General features: G+C 43.0%; 1 protein-coding gene across 2 annotated transcripts; it reads left to right on the top strand.

Annotated features, from left to right (window-relative positions):
- The first annotated feature begins 5,429 nt into the window (after nt 1-5,429).
- On the top strand, nt 5,430-18,282 carry LOC124880385 (N-acylneuraminate cytidylyltransferase-like). Of its 2 annotated transcripts, XM_047385456.1 has the most exons (8): nt 5,430-6,890; nt 7,045-7,132; nt 9,241-9,531; nt 14,083-14,225; nt 14,333-14,488; nt 14,679-14,815; nt 17,780-17,886; nt 18,073-18,282. In XM_047385456.1, the coding sequence occupies exons 3-8, from the start codon at nt 9,287-9,289 to the stop codon at nt 18,092-18,094; spliced, it is 810 nt and encodes a 269-aa protein (XP_047241412.1). In that variant the 5' UTR covers nt 5,430-6,890; nt 7,045-7,132; nt 9,241-9,286; the 3' UTR covers nt 18,095-18,282. The 2 variants fall into 2 exon arrangements, with proteins under 2 accessions (XP_047241412.1, XP_047241413.1); XM_047385457.1 differs by lacking the exon at nt 18,073-18,282 and having other exon boundaries at nt 17,780-17,890.
- Nucleotides 18,283-23,292: the final 5,010 nt, after the last annotated feature.

Raw genomic sequence — 23,292 nt, 5'->3', positions numbered from 1 at the left:
GTTCTTCAGTGGGATCCCTTTGCTTCAACCCCGGGCCAGAATCAGAGCAGCTACGTGTCCAGGCTTCTTGGAGCTGCTGGTTCTGCTGCCACCCGGACACAACTTCTTGGAGCTGCTGGTTCCGTCCAGGAACTCATTGTCGTCGGAGGCATGTCGTTTCTGGGACAGCCATTTAGACTCTAGCAGACGTGTCAAACTCCAGTCCTTAAAGCTAAAGCTGGTTATTGACAACTGGAATGTCATGACAATTCCAGCCTCTGTGCGCAGGATTAGTGACGTACTTCCGATTTCCAGCAGGGAATTTTTGGTGGCTCAGGTCAGGGCTGCGAAACAAGTCTCGCGAGAGAGTGCGTTTACCGGTTGCACTCGGGTTATTGAACCATCCAGCTTCCTTTTGACTTATTGGATAAACTTGTTTTTCATATTGGAAAAGGCGGAATAAGGCATAAACTGGTATGTGAATGGTTCGGATGGAAGGACAAGTAGGAGACAGGGAAAATATGGATTTTGAGGGATGGACACTGGTAGGTAGGGGGAGAGGAAGAGGACGTGGGAAAAAGGAGGAAGGAGGGATGTTTGAAAGTCAGGGTAACGAGCGAGAGTTGGAAGGAAGCAGCTCGAATGAAGAGTGAATAGTTAGAAGGAAAATACTGAAGGAGGAATTTAAAATAATAATAAAATTAAGGAATGAGGAGGAACAAAATAACCTGAGCCCTATAGTGATTTCTAGAGAAATAAAAAAGAAAATTGGAGAGGTAGAAATGGTGAAAGTGTTAAGAGACGGAAACTTATTAGTGACGTGTAAAAATGAAGAACAAAAAATGAAGGCTTAACATATAGAGAGCATTAGCAAAAAAATGGTTGTAGAGAGAAAGATCTTAGGAGAAAATAAATCAATTCGGGGGGTGATTTTTGGTATCCCTCTGGATGAAGATTTAGACAAAATAAAAAGAAGCATTACTGGTGCAAATGTGAACTCGCTGAAGAGATTATCAACAACAACAGAGAAAGAGTAGGAAGTCTGTCAGTGCTGATTGAATTGCAGAAACAGTCTTGCCAGAAAAAAAAGATAAGAGGACAAAAGATAAGAGAGGTGGAACAAAAAGAAAGACAAAACTGAAATACAAATATTTACTACAGAACACTGAAGAAACAAATAACTTAATGAATGAACCGTTTACAAAAGCAGAACTTAACTCTGTGCTCAGAAAATAAAGAATACGGCACCTGGTAAAGATCACATTTGTTACACAATGATACAACATCTGAGTGAAACATCCAAAAACGTCATATTAGAACTTTATAATAATTTAAATAATATAATATAATATAAATATAAAAGTCTGGCAGCAGGGGGAGCTGCTTCAGACCTGGAAGGAGTCAATCATCATACCAATAGCCAAACCAGGAAAAGACAACACAAAACCAGAAAATTATTGACCCATTGCTTTAACATCAAATGTATGCAAAATAATGGAAAATATTATTAATAATAAATTAACATATTATTTGTTTAGCAACGGGTACATTACTAAAGTGCAAAGTGGTTTTAGAAAAGGGAGAAATATTAATTACCCAATGTTAAGTTTAGAACATGAAATCAGAGGAGTGCAAGTTAGTAAAGAAAGTGTAGTAGCTGTATTTTCTGACATACAGAAAGCTTATGACATGATGTGGGTTGAAGGATTACTGATTAAATTTGTTGGGGTTTGAAAACTTTTTTATTGTTTATCTGTCATGTCTGCTCTAAGTGCCTTTCCCTCCTATATGCCACAGGAAGGGAGATGGGGAGAGGAGTGAGTTATGCTTTTATGAGCAACATCTAGGGGCTGTTCGTACCAGGTCCCCTCTCTCCCTCTTTGTTTAAAATCAAGACACATGAACTCTAACCTTTCTGACCACACACACACACACACACATACACACACACACACACACACACACACACACACACACAAACACACACACACACACACCCTGAATTTTTGTTGAACTGTGTGTGAACCAGCATGTATAAATAAAGAGAGAGGGGTGCCAACACTTTGTAGTCTGCACTGCGAAGAGAGCTACCCTTGCTACAAGTAAATCTGACTCTGTATCGTTCTTGCCTCTGAATTGACTAATTAATACCTAACAAAATTAAATAAAATGAAAATTACTGGGAAAATGTTTAACTGGATTAAAAACTTTTTAACAAATAGAACGCTTCAAGTTAAAATAGATCAAGAAATATCAACAAAATATGTCGTAAACAATGGAAGACCTAAAGGTAGTATTATAAGTCCAATATTGTTCACTATAATGATAAACGACATATTTGCAGAAATTGGAAAAGAAATAGGATGTTCACTTTTAGCCTAGACTTAAAACTTTCCTTTTTGATAAAGCTTATAGTTAGAGTGGCTTAGTTTATCAGGGAGGGAGCCTTCCTCCCTCCTTGTCGGATGGAGTGAGGGGGAGTCAGGTTTACCCTAAACCGGCTCAGTTATGGTTGAGGTGCAAACACACCCTCCATTTCTGCTACCTGTATGACCCCTTCTCTTTTCCAATGGTTATAATCAGTCTGACAGAGAGAGGTATCCCAATCCTTGTGGTTTTTAGTATAACAATGACCATCAGTGGGCTCTAGATGGACAAACTTTATCAGTTTATTATTTTACTTATTGCCCCTACACGTGGCCCGTTCTGGGCTGGCCGGGCTCTGGCACTCGGTGGTTTGGTCTGGCCTCCCCGAAGTTACGGACCCTTTGTGGGGTTCCGTGAGACGACATTGTTGTAAATAAGCGCCGTTTAACTAAATAATCTGAACTGAAACTATCTGTGTAGTTATGCTGCTATAGGCTTAGGCTGCTGGAGGACATAACGACCACTTTCACCCTCTTCGCTACATTCTCATACTACTCTCCAATTCTGCATTATTTGCTGTTATTTCAGTTTTTAACTTTATGTTCTCCCTCTTTTCTCTTCCTAGAAGATACACCTGGCCTGACTCTGTGTCTACCTGTGACACCTTTCTGGAGAGGGGCATCGTCCGAGCTTCTGCTGGCAACAACTTAATGCTCACCCTCTACCGATGATCCACATAGCCCTGTCTTTTAGTGTTTAACCCTTTCTCTCTCCTAGACATGGCGATTGACTGAGCTTTACTGTAACTAACTGTATGTGCTCTCTTTCAGACTCTAACCTTGAAAACTGGCTCAGAGTTTATCTGTTCTTTCTTTCTAGGTGAAACGACTAAAGGAGCTACATCCATTAACATTTACTTTTCCTTCCCATAGAAAGTACTCCTGGATCAGTGCTTCTTTGTGTCTCTGCTCTGTTCTCTCAAACCCCCAGTCGGTCGTGGCAGATGGCCGCTCATACTGAGCCTGGTTCTGCTGGAAGTTTCTTCCTGTTAAAAGGGAGTTTTTCCTCTCCACTGTCGCTACATGCATGCTCAGTATGAGGGATTGCTGCAAAGTCAACGCCAGTGACTGTCCACTGTCTCTACATGCTCATCTAGGAGGAGTGAATGCTGCAAGTCACTGACTGGATGCAATCTGCTGGGTTTCCTTTGACAAAAAAACTTTTTATCCAATTTGAATAAATAACTGAATCTGACTGCACTGTTCAATGATTAGGATTAATTGTAATGTATGTACCTGACTTTTGTGAAGTGCCTTGAGACAACATGTGTTGTGAATTGGCGCAATATAAATAAACTGAATTGAATTGAATTGATGATGGAGCTATAAGGAAAAGGGAAAAATGTAAAGATAACTGGAAAGAAAATACAGGCGGAGATAAGAAGGATGGAGGAGTGGGCTTTTCAATGGGGATTTAAGTTCTCAGTCGAGAAAACAAAGGTGATGGTATTTACACGGGAAAAAACAAGAGAGGAAATAAAATTTAACTTATATAATCAAGAATTAGAACAAGTTAAATGTATAAAGTTTCTAGGAATATGGTTTGATGAGAAAATCCGATGGAATATACATATTCAGAAAGTGATAGATAAATGTAAGAAAGTAATAAATATTATGAGATGTTTGGCTGGCAGAGACTGGGGAGCAGACAGGGAAGCATTAAAACAAATTTGTACAGGATTGATCAGATCAAATATAGATTATGGAAGTATTATATATGGTTCAGCAGCAAAGACACATCAGGAAAAATTAAATATTATACAACATCAAGCCTTAAGACTTTGTACAGGAGCTTTCAAAACAACCCCAACAGCAGCACTCGAAGTAGAAATGGGAGAAATGCCGTTAGATTTGAGGAGAACACAATTAACAATAAATTACTGGATAAATTTACAAGGCAATAACCTGGATCATCCAACACAAGACATCTTGAAGCCATGCTGGGAAAAAGTTAAAAAAGAGACTAGAAGCTTTGGATGGATTATTAAAAAAATAACAGGTAGATATGTCATTAATGGGAAAAAAAAGAAAAGAACATGTATATTAGAGTTAAATATGATACAGGAATATGTTAATAATTATTATCAATACCTTCAGATTTATACAGATGCATCAAAAACAAATGACAAAATAGGAATAGCATTTATAGTACCGGAATTTCAAATAAGAGTAGGAAAAAGAATCACAAATGGTTTATCAGTAAACACAGGAAAAATATTAGCAATAGTTTTAGCAGTACAGTGTGTGTAAGACATAAAGCCTTTACAAACAATTATTTGTTCAGATTCAAGCTCAGTATTATTGAGTTTAAAATATAACCATTCAGACAGTAGGCCAGACATTTTACTAGAAATACAGCATACTTTATTCAGACTACAAATGATGGGTTAATCAATAGTATTTTTATGGGTTCCAGCACATGTTGGGGTTAAAGGAAATGAGATGGCAGATAAGATGGCTAAGAAGGCAACACAAAATCATATAAATTTTACAGTACATTTAAGTAAGAAGCAAAGAGCATCATCAAACAAAAACTGAAGGAAGAATGGCAGAAAAGGTGGGATGGAGAAAGAAAAATATGTTTTTATAGGATCAAAAGGGCAGTCGGTGAAAAAAGAACTGGAAGGAGTAGAAAGGAGGAAAGGGTAATAACAAGACTAAGATTAGGACATAAAGAACTGAATTATACACTTTTTAAAATACATAAACATAATACAAGAAAATGTGACCACTGCGGGAAGGATGAAACAATTAAACATGTTTTTATAGTGTGTCAGAAATATGAGCTGGAAAGAAGAAGAGAGAGAATTTGAAAGGATTAAAGAAAAGTTTAGCATAATAGATTCATTACAAAAGAACATAGAAAGCAAACATATACAAATTATTTTAAGATTCCTAAAAAGAACAAAATTATTTAATAGAATTTGAGTATATATTAGGAACCACACTCCATACCAGTGGTGGAGGTAATGCACACCTACAGATTCTTCCCAACCGCCATTAAACACCAGAAGAAGAAGAAGAAGAAGAAGAAGAACAAGAACAACAAGAAGAAGAACAATTACGGCTGCTGGTTTCCGGGGAACGTAAATAAGCACAAGAGGAAGTTGTTGTCAGGCGTAGGGGGTGTAAGCAGTCCGCGGTGACCTGCAGCAACAGGAGGAGACGACGCCGGTTGCTGTCGTCGCAGAAGCAAAAAACAAGTCATAATTTTGACGGATTTGGAAAACTTTTTTTGAATATAGACTGAATTTTGAGAGCAGTATTGAGCAGATAGATGCTGAGAGATTATTTTTGGAAGTGGCGGTAGGAGGCATAAACTGGTATGTGAATGGTTCAGAATGGACACACAGGAGGACAATATGGACTTTAATGAATGGACGCCAGTAAGTAGAGGGAGATGAAGAGGAAGAGGTAAAGCAGAAGAAGGAAAGATATTAGACAGCCAGAGGAGTAAAAGAGAGCTGGAAGAAATTTATTAAAAGATAGGAGATGTTTAAATGGTGAAGGGAGGGTAATTTATGGCATTCCTTTTGAGGAAGATATAGACAAATAAAAAAAATAAAAAAGCATTGTTGGTGCACAAGTAAAAAATCAGAGAGAGAGAGTAGGAAGCCTGTCAATTTTACTTGATTTTCAAGAAACAGTGTTGCCACAAAATGTCAAAATAGGATATCTGAGTTTTCCTGTGAGGCTTTTCATTCCTCCACCACTAAGATGTTATAAATATCAGAGATGAGGCCACATAGCAGCTGTCTGCAAAAGTAAAGATGTCCAAAGTGTGGAGAAGATCACAGAATTGAAGATTGTAGGGAAGAAGTGCAGGAAAAATGTTACAATTGTGGAGGGCAACATAGATGGCAGAGAAGGTGACACAGAACCACATTAGCTTTATAATTAATATTAGTAGGTTCGAGGCAAGATATTACTAAACAGAAAGTCAAGAGAGAGTGACAAAAAAGGTTGGATGAAGAAAGGAAAGAAAGATGGTTTTATAGAATCAACAAGAGAAGTAAAAACGGGAAGAAGGAGCAGAAAAGAGGAAAGATTAATTACAAGATTAAGATTTGGACAAACAGAACTTAATTCTACATTGTTTAAGATACAGAAACTTATGACAGGAAAATGTGATTATTGTGGAGAAGAGGAAACAATAGAACATGTAATATTAAAGTGTCAGAAATATGAACAAGAAAGAAAATTTATGACAAACTTTGTAGCCATTAGAGAAAGTATTTATTTCATAGATACATTGCAAAGAAGTTCAGGGAGCAGACGTATACAAATCATAGCTAGATGTTTTAAGAAAACTAAATTAACAAATAGAATTCACTTATTGTAATAGTAAAGAAGTACATTTAAAACCATGAAGAACCACACTCCATACCAGTTGGTGTCGGTAATGCACACCTCAAAGTTATTTAAAAACCACCAGAAAAAGAAGAAGTTTCATACGCCACGTTCTGTGGAACAGGAAGAAGAGTGGTACGTTGTTTTGTAACGTGGCTGTAATGGTCTGTGGGTCCTTTCCCAGCTGCTCCGGAGAGAAAAAATTTAAAAATAGATGCAGTATCCTGTCTGTTTCAGGAGTGCAACAATTACAGACAATTCTCTAAAATACTGTCTTCTTCTCACCAAGCTGTTAGATCAACGCTTCCTGACAAATCAGAGCAGCAGCTGCACCAGTTTCAACCAGGTGATCGCGTGTTGGTCCGAGACTTCCGCAGGTTTGGCCCGGTTCAGATCCTGTTAAAAACCCCTCTGATGAAGAGGACTTTTATGTAAAATGAATGTTGTTCAGTTATGCTTTAATGATGTGTCTTACTGAAAGCCTTTCCCAGGACAAGTAAAACCTGAGCCAATGAAGAACTATCAATTTGTTCCTTCTTTTGTTACATTTTAATATTACAATTTTACGATTTCATATATACAGGTCCTTCTCAAAATATTAGCATATTGTAATAAAGTTAATTATTTTCCATAATGTAATGATGAAAATTTAATATTCATATATTTTAGATTCATTGCACACTAACTGAAATATTTCAGGTCTTTTTATTGTCTTAATACGGATGATTTTGGCATACAGCTCATGAAAACCCAAAATACCTATCTCACAAAATTAGCATATTTCATCCGACCAATAAAAGAAAAGTGTTTTTAATACAAAAAACGTCAACCTTCAAATAATCATGTACAGTTATGCACTCAATACTTGGTCGGGAATCCTTTTGCAGAAATGACTGCTTCAATGCGGCGTGGCATGGAGGCAATCAGCCTGTGGCACTGCTGAGGTCTTATGGAGGCCCAGGATGCTTCGATAGCGGCCTTTAGCTCATCCAGAGTGTTGGGTCTTGAGTCTCTCAACGTTCTCTTCACAATATCCCACAGATTCTCTATGGGGTTCAGGTCAGGAGAGTTGGCAGGCCAATTGAGCACAGTGATACCATGGTCAGTAAACCATTTACCAGTGGTTTTGGCACTGTGAGCAGGTGCCAGGTCGTGCTGAAAAAGGAAATCTTCATCTCCATAAAGCTTTTCAGCAGATGGAAGCATGAAGTGCTCCAAAATCTTCTGATAGCTAGCTGCATTGACCCTGCCCTTGATAAAACACAGTGGACCAACACCAGCAGCTGACACGGCACCCCAGACCATCACTGACTGTGGGTACTTGACACTGGACTTCTGGCATTTTGGCATTTCCTTCTCCCCAGTCTTCCTCCAGACTCTGGCACCTTGATTTCTGAATGACATGCAGAATTTGCTTTCATCCGAAAAAAGTACTTTGGACCACTGAGCAACAGTCCAGTGCTGCTTCTCTGTAGCCCACGTTAGGCGCTTCTGCCGCTGTTTCTGGTTCAAAAGTGGCTTGACCTGGGGAATGCGGCACCTGTAGCCCATTTCCTGCACACACCTGTGCACGGTGGCTCTGGATGTTTCTACTCCAGACTCAGTCCACTGCTTCCGCAGGTCCCCCAAGGTCTGGAATCGGCCCTTCTCCACAATCTTCCTCAGGATCCGGTCACCTCTTCTCATTGTGCAGTGTTTTCTGCCACACTTTTTCCTTCCCACAGACTTCCCACTGAGGTGCCTTGATACAGCACTCTGGGAACAGCCTATTCTTTCAGAAATGTCTTTCTGTGTCTTACCCTCTTGCTTGAGGGTGTCAATAGTGGCCTTCTGGACAGCAGTCAGGTCGGCAGTCTTACCCATGATTGGGGTTTTGAGTGATGAACCAGGCTGGGAGTTTTAAAGGCCTCAGGAATCTTTTGCAGGTGTTTAGAGTTAACTCGTTGATTCAGATGATTAGGTTCATAGCTCGTTTAGAGACCCTTTTAATGATATGCTAATTTTGTGAGATAGGAATTTTGGGTTTTCATGAGCTGTATGCCAAAATCATCCGTATTAAGACAATAAAAGACCTGAAATATTTCAGTTAGTGTGCAATGAATCTAAAATATATGAATGTTAAATTTTCATCATGACATTATGGAAAATAATAAACTTTATCACAATATGCTAATATTTTGAGAAGGACCTGTACCTTTTAAAGGTTTGATATTTTCTTTTGTTTTACTATCTTTAGTGATCTGAGTGTAATCAAGAGCTTCATCTGAAGCCAGAAAAGAGGAAGTTAGTCATCAGACCAACTGAGATTTGAACTGACAGCAGATTTTCTCCTTATGTGGAGTTTTTCTTTGTGGCTGAGAATACTATTTCACCAAAGCTTATATCCTGTACATTGAGGCTCTTGGTGCGTTGTGAGCTCAGAGCCTTCGAATAAATCAAGGTGCACCATGACAAAACTATTCAGTGTTTCTCCTTTGTTTATTAGATCAGTAAATTTCAGCGCTGACCGAAAAGAAGACTTCAGAGTCTGCATGGCTGACCAGAAACGACTTCCCTCCAAGGACAATGAGTTCCTGGACGGAGCCAGCAGCTCCAAGAAGTCGTGTCCGGGTGGCAGCAGAACCAGCAGCTCCAAGAATCCTGGACACGTAGCTGCTCTGATTCTGGCCCGAGGTGGAAGCAAAGGGATCCCACTGAAGAACATCAAGACTCTGGCTGGGGTCCCCCTCATCGGCTGGGTGCTGAGAGCGGCTATTGACTGTGGGAAGTTCGACAGGTGGGTTCTACGTAACGTACCGACTTCTGGACGTTACGGCTCCTAAATTGATGCTAACTAGCTGTTGTTTTACCGTTGACTTATCAATAGTGATGGCTTTCCATTCAATTGCTCGACTCATGAGCTGAGGCATCAACATGCTTCATTTGCTCATCAATTGGACAATAAATGTAAAATAGGCAGAATGATTATAATGACGTGAATTTCTTGTGTAAAGCTTTAAATTGACTAAATAAATGAATGGTGTTTGTGATGCCAATAAATTCTGAAAATGGTGTCAATATGATCTTAATCTGTCTTTTTGATACCATGGCTGGATCTAAAGGAAAACTGGTTGTTATGTGAATTTGCTAATGTTACTTATACTTAGAATGCTTTTTGTAAAATGGGAGTTTTTGCTTTCTTTCCCCCCTGTGCACCACCAGGTCCGTTTCTCTCCAGTTCCGAGACCCAACCAGTAAAACCAGCAAAGTATTTACCTTGTGAAAAAATGAGAATAATGAGAAAGTATAAAATCAAGAATTATTGCCAAAATGATCAGTGTACAGAGTATATAATTGAACAGATACAGAGTGACATTCACCTTCGGTACCGGGCCCCCCTCAGTCCATCTTAGGGATGAACCGAGAGGAGCAAAGAATGAAGTCCTGCTTTTATCTATGCCTGTTCTTAACCCTCCTAAAGGTTGTCATCCTCTTGTATCAGTTTATCTTTGACTATGTGTTGCATCTTATGTGAAATCGACAGTTTTGTTGTGTAAGCTGTAGCAGTGAGCGGTGCAGCAGATAAGCAACAAGGGCAGAGATATTTAATTAGGGCAGCAAAGAGATTAGAAAAAGCCACAGAATCATACATCCATAACAATCCCCCTGTTGAGGTGGGAAAAACCCATCTCACATCAATCAATGTGTCTAATGCAAATGGACCTAAACTGTCTTTGCAGCAATCCCTCATACTGAGCATGCATGTAGCGACTGTGGAGAGGAAAAACTCCCTTTTAACAGGAAGAAACCTCCAGCAGAACCAGGCTCAGTGTGAGCGGCCATCTGCCACGACCGACTGGGGGTTTGAGAGAACAGAGCAGAGACACAAAAAGAACAAAAAACACTGATCCAGGAGTCCTTTCTATGGGAAGGAAAAGGAAATGTTAATGAAGAACATGAAGTTAAAAGTTGAAATAACAGCAAATAATGCAAAATTGGAGAGTAGTATGAGAATGTAGCAGAGAGGGTGAAAGTGGTCATTATGTCCTCCAGCAGCCTAAGCCTATAGCAGCATAACTACAGAGATAGCTCAGGATAACCTAAGCCACTCTAACTATAAGCTTTATCAAAAAGGAAAGTTTTAAGCCTAGCCTTAAAAGTAGACAGGGTGTCTGCCTCACGGACTAAAACCGGGAGCTGGTTCCACAGGAGAGGAGCCTGATTACTAAAAGATCTGCCTCCCATTCTACTTCTAGAGACTCTAGGAACCAACAGTAAACCTGCAGTCTGAGAACAAAGTGCTTTGTTAGGAACATATGGAACAATCAGATATCTGATGTATGATGGAGCTAAATCATTAAGGGCTTTAAATGTGAGGAGGAGAATTTAAAATCCGGGAGGGGCTCGGAGTAGAGCCGCTGCTCCTTCCAGCTGAAGGCTTTTAACTGCATTTTGTGGACATCCTGATAGTAAAGAATTACAATAGTCCAGCCTTGAAGTAACAAATGGATGGACTAGTTTTTCAGCGTCACTCCTGGATAGAATATTTCTAATTTTGGCAATGTTCTGGAGGTGAAAGAAGGAAATCCTAGAAACCTGTTTAAATAACTTGAGGTTAAGTGCCTTGCCCAGGAGCACATTGACATGCGGCAGGAGGAAGCTGGAATCAAACGCACAACCTTGCAATTGCAAGACAACTACTCTTCCTACTGAGCCACAGTCGCCTCAATGTGTTTAAGGCACACATAAGTTGAAAGAAAAGAAGAGGGAGAAAAAAACAAAAACACAGAGGGGTATTTATTCTCATCAAATAAGTTCAGTTCTTCATAGGAAGGAGCTGTATACTATTCTTGCTTTTCATTAATTTTAAGGTTCTCAGGTTGTGGTGCATCAGCAGGCTTTTAAAGGCTGAAAAGTCAGGTTTTCTGTTTCCCCATTTACAGGGGTGGATGAAGAACTTGGCAAGGATCAGCAGGTTGTTGAGTATAAAGGTCAGATCTTCTGTCTCTGAAGGTGGTTCCAAATATTATATCCTCTCTTTTTAAGGGACAGGGAAGGAAAAGTTTTGTTAAGATCCAGGCCCGAAAGTTTTCCCAAAAAGTTCCAGTGTGCGCAGTAGAAAAAGAGTGAGATGATCCGTTGTTTCAATATCGTTGCTGCAAAAGGTACAGCTGTTAGTGTCGAAATTGAATCTTTGTCTTAACAGTTCTCTGGATGGAAAAATGTTGAGAATTTTAAAATGTATTTCTGTAGCTTTAAGACTTGAGGGATATTTAAGGTAAGCAGTTCTCCACATGTTGACCTCCGAGTCAGAAAACAAATTCAAAATGTAGTTTTTATTTGGTCGTGCTGGAAATATAAGATTAGTTAGATGCTGACGCATCCTTTTGTTAGAGTTGCTTTTATCCAAAAAGTTAATTCCATATATTTGAAGTGTGGGTAACTGAAGGTTAGATGTTTAAGTGCTTGTATTTTGAACCAAATATTTGACTCCAGTAGGGCTTCTGTAAACAATTATTTTAGTAATCGAAAGGATTAGGGATTATTCTGGCGATTAATCGATTAATCTGTTTCGCTGTAGCAATTTAAGATAGCAGAAATATATGAAAGAAAAAAATGCAAGAAAAAAATGTATTCCTTTTTAAATAACATTTTATTGCTTTAAATGCAATAAGATTTAATTGATTTTTTTAATGTGTATATATATATGAGGTTTGAGGCTGCATTAAGTACAAGCATTTTAGCATTACAAAAGAATCTAAATCTTACATATTGTTTTTTACAGATTACAAAACTAAATGTGAACTTTGTAAAGTAAAAAATTGGGTAAGTAAATAGGTTTGAGTTTAGAAATTTGGCTACAGAGAACTGAGTTTTGTTGAGTTACTCTAAATAGCAAACGTCTATTCATGTTTTAATTAAGAATATATAATTTTTATTCTGTTGGTCGTGTTTGCAAAAATTTTATTTTGTGAGCTGTAAACAAATATTACACTTATAGAAAATAAAGGCGAATGACGACTTCCAAAGCAGAAGTTTGGTGCCAGCCATAAAAATGGAAAACTAAAACTATTCTTTAACTAGCAATATTCACTCTTAAATATCTCATAAATGAAGGGTGAAGAACATCAACAAATAAACGGTTTTTAGCTCAGGCCATTCATCTGTTGCTGTGCTTTCACAACCCCCATTTGTGGACGTCGGGCCCTCATACCATCCTCATGAAGTCGGTTTCTAACCGTTTGTGCAGATGCACATTTGTGGCCTGCTGGAGGTCATTTTGCAGGGATCTGGCAGTGCTCCTCCTGTTCCTCCTTAAACAAAGGCGGAGGTAGTGGTCCTGCTGCTGGGTTGTTGCCCTCCTACGGCCTCCTCCACGTCTCCTGGTGTACTGACCTGTCTCCTGGTAGTGCCTCCAGGCTCTGGACACTACGCTGACAGACACAGCAAACCTTCTTGCCACAGCTCGCATTGATGTGCCATCCTGGAGGAGCTGCACTACCTGAGCCACTTGTGTGGGTTGTAGAGTCCGTCTCATGCTACCACGAGTGTGAAAGCACCACCAACATTCAAAAGTGACCAAAACATCAGCCAGAAAGGTACTGAGAAGTGGTCTGTGGTCCCCACCTGCAGAACCACTCCTTTATTGAGTGTGTCTTGCTAATCGCCAAAGATTTCCCCCTGTTGTCTTTTCCATTTACACATCATGTGAAATTGATTGTCAATCAGTGTTGCTTCCTAAGTGGACAGTTTAATTTCACAGAACCTTGATTTACTTGGAGTTATATTGTGTTGTTTAAATGTTCCCTTTATTTTTTTGAGCAGTGTATATATATCTATTCTGAAAGTGTGGCGGCTTTTATTTTGCCTGGCGGTGCGCCACGGTCAATTACATGTAGCAGAAACCCTGTCTGTGAAAATATTAACCCTCCTCATCTCTCTGAATTCACTATCAGGAGATTAGATCCTCAGAAATAAGTCTGATTGCAAATCTGGCAAAACTTAAAATCAATGTTTGCAGATCTTTTTAATCCAACCTGACTGAGTTTGCTGTATTTAGTTTAGACGTTTTGGTAAATGTAAGTCTCTAGATTTGTAAAGCTGGTAGATAAATACCACAAATCTCACATTTTTATTTATAATAATATTGCAAACTATGTATTCATTTTTTTCAATTTCACAGTTATACATGACCTAAAATCCCAAACAAGTTGCAATATGAGTAAATGTGAAAAGGTTCAAGGTGTACGAATGCTTTTGTAAGAGATTATATATTATTGAATTATTCTGGACTGAGAAGAAACATGAATTAAATTGAGTTTATGATGTTTTTATGTCTTGTTTTCAGTGTCTGGGTGTCAACAGACCACGATGAGATTGAAAAAGTTGCTGAATCCTGGGGCGCCAAAGTCCACCGCAGGAGCCCAAAAGTCTCCAAGGACTGTTCCTCTTCCCTGGAGACCATAAAGGAGTTTCTCGAGGAAAACCCATGTATGAGAAGCTCACCTGAACACAAGATGTCTGTCACTGAATTTATCCCCGGTGTGACCCAAAGGTTCAGGTTGGAAAATGACTGATTATGGTTTTTCTTTTCACAGACGTGACGGTGGTCTGTAACATCCAGGCTACGTCTCCGTGTCTCCACCCGTTTCACTTACAGGAGGCCCTGAAGAAGATGATTGACAAGAAATGTGACTCAGTCTTCTCTGTGGTCCGGAGACACCAGTTCCGCTGGAAGGAGGTCAGGAAGGGAAGTGAGTCAAACAAACTCCTGACCTTCAGGATGAACTTCATCCTCCCCAGTTTGACTCATTCGGGGTTCGGTTCTGCTGTAGGTTTTAAAGAACCTACAGCAGAACATGTTCTCCATCTGAGGTTCTCTGTGTGAATGCTTCTGCTGTCGCCTTTTCTTCAACCTAAGATGTTTCTCCTCCTTCTTTCCAGGTGACCAATGCACTCAGCCGGATAATCTGGACCCTAAGAATCGTCCGCGGCGTCAGGACTGGGATGGAGAGCTCTTTGAGAACGGCTCGTTTTACTTCGCCACCACAGACCTCATCATGAAGAAGGGAAGCATGCAGGTTAACTCTCAACCCCTCACATCTTAATCTAGAAGCCTTCCTGTGATGGAGCTCCAGTCATGAGTTTACATAAAATCCTCATCTGCATGAATGTCTGTAAATTAGGGCGTTTAAAGGAATATTTGAAGCATCAAATGATTTTACACTATTTAAATAAATGTCCCTTAGCAACCTGCAGAGCAACAACACGCTGGGATGTAATCATCTCCAAGCTGATGTTTGGATGGACCTTTGAACCTTGGACCTTCTTGAAAGTTGGTAGTTCATTTTGGTTTTCTGACATGGACTCAGCTTTTCATCAGTCCACACATTTCTGATCTGGTTTTAGGTTGCAATCATTCTCCAAGCCTAATCGAGTCTCCTTCATTGATTCCAAGTCCTGCCCTGATGTGTGTTTGTAATCATTGTCCTGTTGTTTCTAAGTTTCCAGCATCCAGTGGTTAGTGAGTTGAAGTTTGGTGTTCCTCCTTCATCATGTCATCCACTTTAAGCTATACATCAGCTGGGGACGTTGGTCCCGGTTTTCAGTTGGTCCTCGGGGCCTGTTACCTGGTGTTTTGCCTGGTAGATGTGCCTATGCCTCCCTCCTTTGTTGGGACTCGGCAAACGGGGGTGCCTATTGGGGTCAGCCGGGGAGCTGGCTCCCTGGGAGAGCGTTTTGCCCCTCAGTCCTTCCCTCCCCATCCCCGGACACCTCCCTCTGCCAGCTCCATCACATTACCACGCAGACCTTCTTCCCCACCGCTCTTTCTTTTTAAATGCACACTACAAGAACATGTATCAACACCACATTTGAGCTGGTGGAGGCAGGCTTGGGGTCTTTTCACACCCCCGTTCGCCATTTCCCATCTGTGGTCGGAGGCAGGGAGAGGGAGTGGGCCCTCTAGTCGGGTCTGAGCAGGGTTTGGGGGTCGGGTCTTGGGGATTGTCTGGTGCTGGGGCTGGCGTTTCGGCTCTCTCTCTCGGGATTGCTCGGGTTCCCTTGGATCTCGGCCCCTGGCTTTGGGCCCTGGTCTACCGGCTGGGGGGCGTGCCGGGCTCCGGTAGGGGGGACTTAGCCGGCATTGATTGGGATGCGGCCCCGCTTCGGTGGAGGGGCTGGCCGGCTGGACTGCTTGGTGGGCCGTGGTGTGCCATGCGGGGGTACAGGTGGCCGGCGGGCTAGGGCGCCCCCGGGGTTTGGGGGTGGGGTTGGCGGGGTGCCTGGTAACTGGTGCTGCCGTGGCCTTCTTCCACTGCTTCCTTCTGTGGTTCTGGCCCATGGTCGGGCGCCGGGCTGCGGCTGGCGGTCGGGTAGGTGGGGCGGCGGAGCACATCTTGTGCCTGCACCGGGGCGGCTGGTGGGTTGTGCTTGGCCTGGAGCGGTTGCCCTGCATGGCCCAGGTACCCGGCTGGTGCATGTATCCCTCTCGTGGACTGGTGGGCTGGGGATGCTGGCGCTGTCTGAGGGGATTGGACGGGGGTTGTATCCACTTCGGGGATGTGGGGTCGCTGGCGTTTGGATCGGCTGGGCGGCGATGGTGGAGCTGAGCTGGATAGTGTCTCTCTCTGGGCGGTCGTTGCAGTGGCAGAGATGTAGTGGGTTTTTTTTGTGGCCAATGGGGGCATGGTGGGGGACACTGGCCCCGGGTACCGGGTGGGTGAGTTTGTCCCGTCATGCTGTGGGGTCGGGGGTCCTGTTGTGGGTGCGGTGCTTGGTGGGGTCTGCCCTGTTGCGCCGGTGGGCGGGGGTGAGGTTGTGCGAGGCCCTTGCCTTGCCGTTGGCGGCGCGCTCTGTGGTGGAGCGGGGTGCGGCAGGGGTACTTAGAACGGGGCTAAGTGTGGAGCTTGCGCTGGGTGGGTGTGGCTTCATTGGCCTCTCGGCTATGGTGTTCACCTGTGGGGGTGTTCCCCTGTGGGGGAGGGGGATTCATGGCGTTTGGGTTCGGGGGCATGTGTTCGATATCGTTGTCCTTGTTGGGGGTGGCCCTGTGGGGAGGTTCATGTTGGGGTTCACTGGGGGTGGGAGACTCATGGGGTTGGGATCGTAGCTCATTCGGGGGTCGGGACTGCTCCGTCCTGGGGCGACTCTGGTTGGCGGGCTGGTGTGTGAAATATGATTTTTTTTTTCCTCTACTTACCTAATGTGGCCTCTTTTCTCATCCAGCAAGGGCAGCGCCTGTGAGTGGGCAGCAAAGCCTCGGTGACCCGTCTCCCTTGTCTTGTGTCATGATGTATGTTTGCATTAGCTGTGATGCTCCGCTTAGTAAATCTGTTGGGCAATTTCTTGGCACTCAGACAACAATTCTGAGCGCTACTCTGCCAGACAGGACACGGTAAAAAAAAAAAATATCTTCTCATGTTGCAGCATCTTCAGGTTCATGGCAGGCTTGATCTTTGGTGGTTCCTGGATGTTCCTGATCAATCTAACTGGTTTCCTTACACCTAAGTTGGGGTCAATTGGTTAAAATTAGACACATGTGGATGTTCCAGCAGGACAATGACACCAAACACTTGGATAAAGGAAACCAACATTACACTCCTGGAACAGCTGCAAGTTTAATCCAAGTTTAAATTTATAGACTATACCTAAAAGCCACATCTGTGCCAGAAATCAACCAATTTAAATGGGCTCTACCAAAGAGTGGACAAATATTAATCCAGAATTATGCCAGAAGCTTATTGATGGCTCCAAAAAGCCTGCGTTCAAGGTTCAACTGTGCTTATAATTGATGCTGTGTGGAGTAACAAATGTTACGCTGAAACCTTGTTTTTAATCCCCTGTAGACTATTGTTGCAAATTCGCCTCAACCCACCACACAGCCAGGGTGTAAGGGGTTAAAATTCCCTGAAAATAATGGTTCAATAAAATGATGTTCAGCATGAATGGCAATAACTTCCGTGACGACCGTATGTTTCACCAGAACTGTGTTCATCAGTTTTAAACGTTCAGCTGTTGTGATGTTGGTGTCGGATTCTCTTCAGGGCGGTAAGGTCGCCTACTTTGAGATGGATCCACAGCACAGCGTGGAGATCAAAGAGGACATCGACGAGGACATCAACTGGCTCTTGGCAGAGCAGATGGTTCTCAGGTGAATTTAAACCTGTATTTAATGGTTTGACTGCTTTAACTCCTAAAATAAATTATTATTATTTCAGATTCTTCAGCTTTTACCTTCACACCTTCTGTTTTAAATTCTCCATTTTATATTTCAGTCATTTTTCTGTCTGCTGTACTTTTTTCTGCTGTTAATTTTTGGGTTCTCTGCTTCCAACAGGTTCGGTTACCACCGGGGATAGGAGCCACTGAAGGATGTGTCCCTACATCAGTAAAAACCTTCACTTTTAAAGTATTTCTGACTTAGTCAAGTTAATGTTTTAAAAAACTCCGGTAATTTGACTCTGGTACACTTTGCTCTCTGGTTTTTGTTTTTTGTGTTACAGAATATACAAATATATACATAAATAATAAAAAGGTGCATTTTCAACATCTGTATGCTGTTGTTTTGTACTCTACTGAATGTTCAACAGAGAAACAGCCTGGGGGAAGAAACTGTCTCTGTGGCGGCTGGTTTTAGTGAACAGTGCTCTGTAGCGACGGCATGAAGGTAAAGCTCTAAACAGTTTATGTGCAGAGTGTGTGGGGTCTGCAGAGATTTTAGCAGCTCTTTTTCTGACCCTAGACCTGTATAAGTCCTGGATGGAGGGAAGGTCAGCCCTGATTATTCTCTCTGCAGACCTGATTGTTCTTTGCAGTCTGGACCTGTCCTGTTTGGTGGATGAACCAAACCACACTGAGATGGATGAAGACAGGACAGACTGAATGATGGCAGTGGAGAAGATGACCAGCAGCTCCTGTGGAAGGTTGAACTTCTTGAGTTGCCTCAGGAAGTACAATCTCTGCTAGGTCTTCTTTCGAAGAGTGTCTATGTGTGACCATCTCAGGTCCTCAGAGATGGTGAATATTTTGGGATATTATGGGATATTTTGAAGGAAATGAATGTGTTTGAGCTACAAATTAAGTATCTAATGGAGTTTTAACGAAAATTCAACATGGAAGACCTCACCTTCACCACCTCAGCTCTGCCTGATGACTCCTCCATAGCGCTCCAATGAGAGACGGGTCCGCTCTTCTCCTTGTCCATTCATCTCCCAAGACATTATATTTAAAGACCTTCATCATGGAAGACACTGGTCGTTGCTGAGCTTCGACCCTCCTCCGCCCTTTTCTCCACCATCTGGTTCCCAAATTCCTTACAAACTTCTTCAGGCCACTCCACCACCAGAATCGGATTCCCGGGGGGCAAGTCTTACCTAATCCTAATCCTAAAATGCCCTTTCTAGCTGTTGGAAGATTTGTACATGAATTATCATTTCTTAGTTTAAAAAGATTCTTTATCCTTATGATTTACCATTAAAAGACATTTTCATTTATTTAGTTGGGTGAACTAAAAAGCACTTTTTGAAGTACTTTTATGAACTATTAACAGAATTGTCATCTTGTCTTAGAGTTGCATTTGGGTGGTTGCTTTGCAGACTGAGCAGGAATTTGTGTGCGGGGGAGTTCTGGGAAGCAGTCCGTTCACATCCCAGACAATCTTCGTGGCCTTGAATGCCAGATGTGGACGTATTATGTATCAGTATATATGGAAACAACCAGTATTATTCAGTAGGACTTGTGTTTGTGAAACTGTGTGTAGCTACACCCACGATGCTGTAACATGAGTGTTTTTTCTTTCTTTAATAAAAGGCTGTGACACAGGGATGCTCCTCTGAGAGAATGGTCTGTCTCTCCCTGGCCAGCCGAAGATAACTTTGACTCGCTGACATGCGCTGCCCGAGCAAGATGATCCGGTCTACCCTGCGCTCGCTGAGCCCATTCAGGCTCCTGACCTCCACCAAGGCCTTGGCCAGCTTCAGGACATGCTGGTATCCTGGCTGACCATCAGGACCTTGGATCTCCTCCTGAAAACAAATGGAGAGAGTAAAGACCGCTCAAAACAAGTTTACAGAATATTTGCTTTGGTTTGAAAAGATGTGTAAAATGATATAGTGAGGTGTGTGGTGTTCACCTCAGAGTCTGAGGAGTCCTGAAGAGGAGGAGGAGCCTGGCCTCCAGATCGTTTGGGAGAGGGAGGGGGTGACTCATACTTGGGTGCACCTGACTGGGATGCTGCCAGAGAGGAGGAGGAGGAGGAGGAGGAATCTGTTGGGAAGATGGTGGGGTCCTCCTCATCAGATTATACAGGTCCTTCTCAAAATATTAGCATATTGTGATAAAGTTCATTATTTTCCATAATGTAATGATGAAAATTTAACATTCATATATTTTAGATTCATTGCACACTAACTGAAATATTTCAGGTCTTTTATTGTCTTAATACGGATGATTTTGGCGTACAGCTCATGAAAACCCAAAATTCCTATCTCACAAAATTAGAATATTTCATCCGACCAATAAAAGTGTTTTTAATACAAAAAACGTCAACCTTCAAATAATCATGTACAGTTATGCACTCAATACTTGGTCGGGAATCCTTTTGCAGAAATGACTGCTTCAATGTGGCGTGGCATGGAGGCAATCAACCTGTGGCACTGCTGAGGTCTTATGGAGGCTCAGGATGCTTCGATAGCAGCTTTTAGCTCATCCAGAGTGTTGGGTCTTGAGTCTCTCAACGTTCTCTTCACAATATCCCACAGATTCTCTATGGGGTTCAGGTCAGGAGAGTTGGCAGGCCAATTGAGCACAGTGATACCATGGTCAGTAAACCATTTACCAGTGGTTTTGGCACTGTGAGCAGGTGCCAGGTTGTGCTGAAAAATTAAATCTTCATCTCCATAAAGCTTTTCAGCAGATGGAAGCATGAAGTGCTCCAAAATCTCCTGATAGCTAGCTGCATTGACCCTGCCCTTGATAAAACACAGTGGACCAACACCAGCAGCTGACACGGCACCCCAGACCATCACTGACTGTGGGTACTTGACACTGGACTTCTGGCATTTTGGCATTTCCTTCTCCCCAGTCTTCCTCCAGACTCTGGCACCTTGATTTCTGAATGACATGCAGAATTTTCTTTCATCTGAAAAAAGTACTTTGGACCACTGAGCAACAGTCCAGTGCTGCTTCTCTGTAGCCCAGGTCTGGCGCTTCTGCCGCTGTTTCTGGTTCAAAAGTGGCTTGACCTGGGGAATGCGGCACCTGTGCACGGTGGATCTGGATGTTTCTACTCCAGACTCAGTCCACTGCTTCCGCAGGTCCCCCAAGGTCTGGAATCGGCCCTTCTCCACAATCTTCCTCAGGGTCCGGTCACCTCTTCTCGTTGTGCAGCGTTTTCTGCCACACTTTTTCCTTCCCACAGACTTCCCACTGAGGTGCCTTGATACAGCACTCTGGGAACAGCCTGTTCGTTCAGAAATTTCTTTCTGTGTCTTACCCTCTTGCTTGAGGGTGTCAATAGTGGCCTTCTGGACAGCAGTCAGGTCGGCAGTCTTACCCATGATTGGGGTTTTGAGTGATGAACCAGGCTGGGAGTTTTAAAGGCCTCAGGAATCTTTTGCAGGTGTTTAGAGTTAACTCGTTGATTCAGATGATTAGGTTCATAGCTCGTTTAGAGACCCTTTTAATGATATGCTAATTTTGTGAGATAGGAATTTTGGGTTTTCATGAGCTGTATGCCAAAATCATCCGTATTAAGACAATAAAAGACCTGAAATATTTCAGTTAGTGTGCAATGAATCTAAAATATATGAATGTTAAATTTTCATCATGACATTATGGAAAATAATGAACTTTATCACAATATGCTAATATTTTGAGAAGGACCGGTATCCCCTGATCCTCAAGGGTGGAAACGGCAGCACCCTCATCCGGAGCGTCAGGATCCAAGTTGATCTCCTCAAACATGCTGCCCATCTGCCGGAACAGGTACTCGAGCCCGATGAGCTCACCTGTGATGAAGCAGAAAGCACAGAGGAACTGTTAAAAGCCTTTTCTCCGATGTTTGATGATGTCAACAAAATGTTTTCCACATCGGTTACCTGTGTATGCAGTGGGCTTGGTGAAATCCTCAACCATCTGATGTCCAAGCACCCTTTGGCTGTTCTGGTTGAGGGCGTGTTTGAGGTGGCCACTGTAGGAGTGCAGAGATGTTTCAGCTGCAGGCGCCGCTGCACGATCCTCGTTCCACCTGACCACTCCGCCCACAAGGAACGCCTGAAAGTATCTGGCACTAGCAGATGTCCCTGAGGAAACACATTTAGCAATGAAATATTGGGTTTAGCTTCATATGATGAAAACACAAACAAACACACAAATGAGCATGTAATAATGAGCTTTTTATGTTTTTCAGACAGGGAGCCGCCTTTACCTGGGATGAAGCGGTCCAGATGGAGGTGGAACGACTCCAGGGAGGTGGATCCCCTCGCACAGCGGTACACAGGGAGGCTGATACTGCCTTTGGTCAGCGTCCCAGTCTGTGTGTACAGCTGCACGCCTGGCGGGTCCTGGATGCAGCTGAGGTGACATCTCTGCATGTCCCAGATGTCCTGGATGCGGAGATCATCCAGCAGGGTGTTCTGGCCTGCCAGTCCCCTGAAGGTGTCCAGGAGGTTCTGGATGAGGAGCGCAGTGGAGCCTCCACTCCTCCTTGGAGATCCTCCGGACCACCTCAGCGTCGCTCAGGTCGACCATCCCATGCTTCCTCCCCAGATCGGACCGCTTGGCGTCGGTCAGACGGCGGGCATCTCCGGAGTCCACCTCAAAGATGCAGTGAGACAGTTGCTTCATGAACGTGGGGTAGAACCTAAAATCATCTCAGTTCTTACATGAAAGAGGGCAGCTGTCTTCGACACGCCGTCTCGGTTGCAGCAGTTGCGGTCCACATACATATGAGGACCGGGGGAGGAACCTCGGCGACTCGATACCACCCCATCAATCCGGCCGCCATGGCGTCCAGGCCCTCGGACCCCTCCGAGCAGGTGAGGATGCTCATGAGGACTTGGCCGTACTCGTTACCCACGTTAGTAACCCAGGCGGCGCCGGCGAACTTCTTCGTCACCTGAACAGAGCCGTGTTTGCGTGAGTGAGAGAGAGAGAGAGAAATACCACCACTTATAAGCACCTGCAGTCGACTGACAGAATTTCAGACCTTCTTGGTGGAATCCATTTTCAAAATAGATCTGAAGGTGGAAGTGATCCTGGCCTTGTACTCGTCCAGCCGCGTCACCACGTCGTAGTCGTACACCGTCAGCAGCCATACTGGTGACGGTACAGGTGGCATGGGTGGAGGTGGCGCAGACTGCTTGGACACAGAGCCCAAGGACAGGAACTGCTCACATACGCCGAGGTAGTGGATGGATGGATCTCCTCATCCAGGACTCCGTGTGTTGCTCCCACAGTGTGTTGTACAGCCGGGTCGCACTGTTGCCCAGAGTGCGTGACCTCAGCTGTGCAACCACTTTCTGGTCACAGGACAGCCTGCAGAAGGGAGAAACATCAC

Source organism: Girardinichthys multiradiatus, chromosome 14 (genome assembly GCF_021462225.1).
Source record: "Girardinichthys multiradiatus isolate DD_20200921_A chromosome 14, DD_fGirMul_XY1, whole genome shotgun sequence".
In the NCBI taxonomy this organism is placed as follows: Eukaryota; Metazoa; Chordata; class Actinopteri; order Cyprinodontiformes; family Goodeidae; genus Girardinichthys; species Girardinichthys multiradiatus.
Note: the sequence above shows the minus strand (reverse complement) of the source record. Positions and strands in the feature narration are given on the sequence as shown.

Bases quoted from the DNA above. Each gene is read 5' to 3' on its own strand.
- LOC124880385 (XM_047385456.1), top strand. From the start codon at position 9,287: ATGGCTGACCAGAAACGACTTCCCTCCAAGGACAATGAGTTCCTGGAC. The intron at 14,226-14,332 runs GTATGAGAAGCT...TTCTTTTCACAG, and splicing joins GTTTCTCGAGGAAAACCCAT to ACGTGACGGTGGTCTGTAAC. The intron at 14,489-14,678 runs GTGAGTCAAACA...CCTTCTTTCCAG, and splicing joins GAAGGAGGTCAGGAAGGGAA to GTGACCAATGCACTCAGCCG.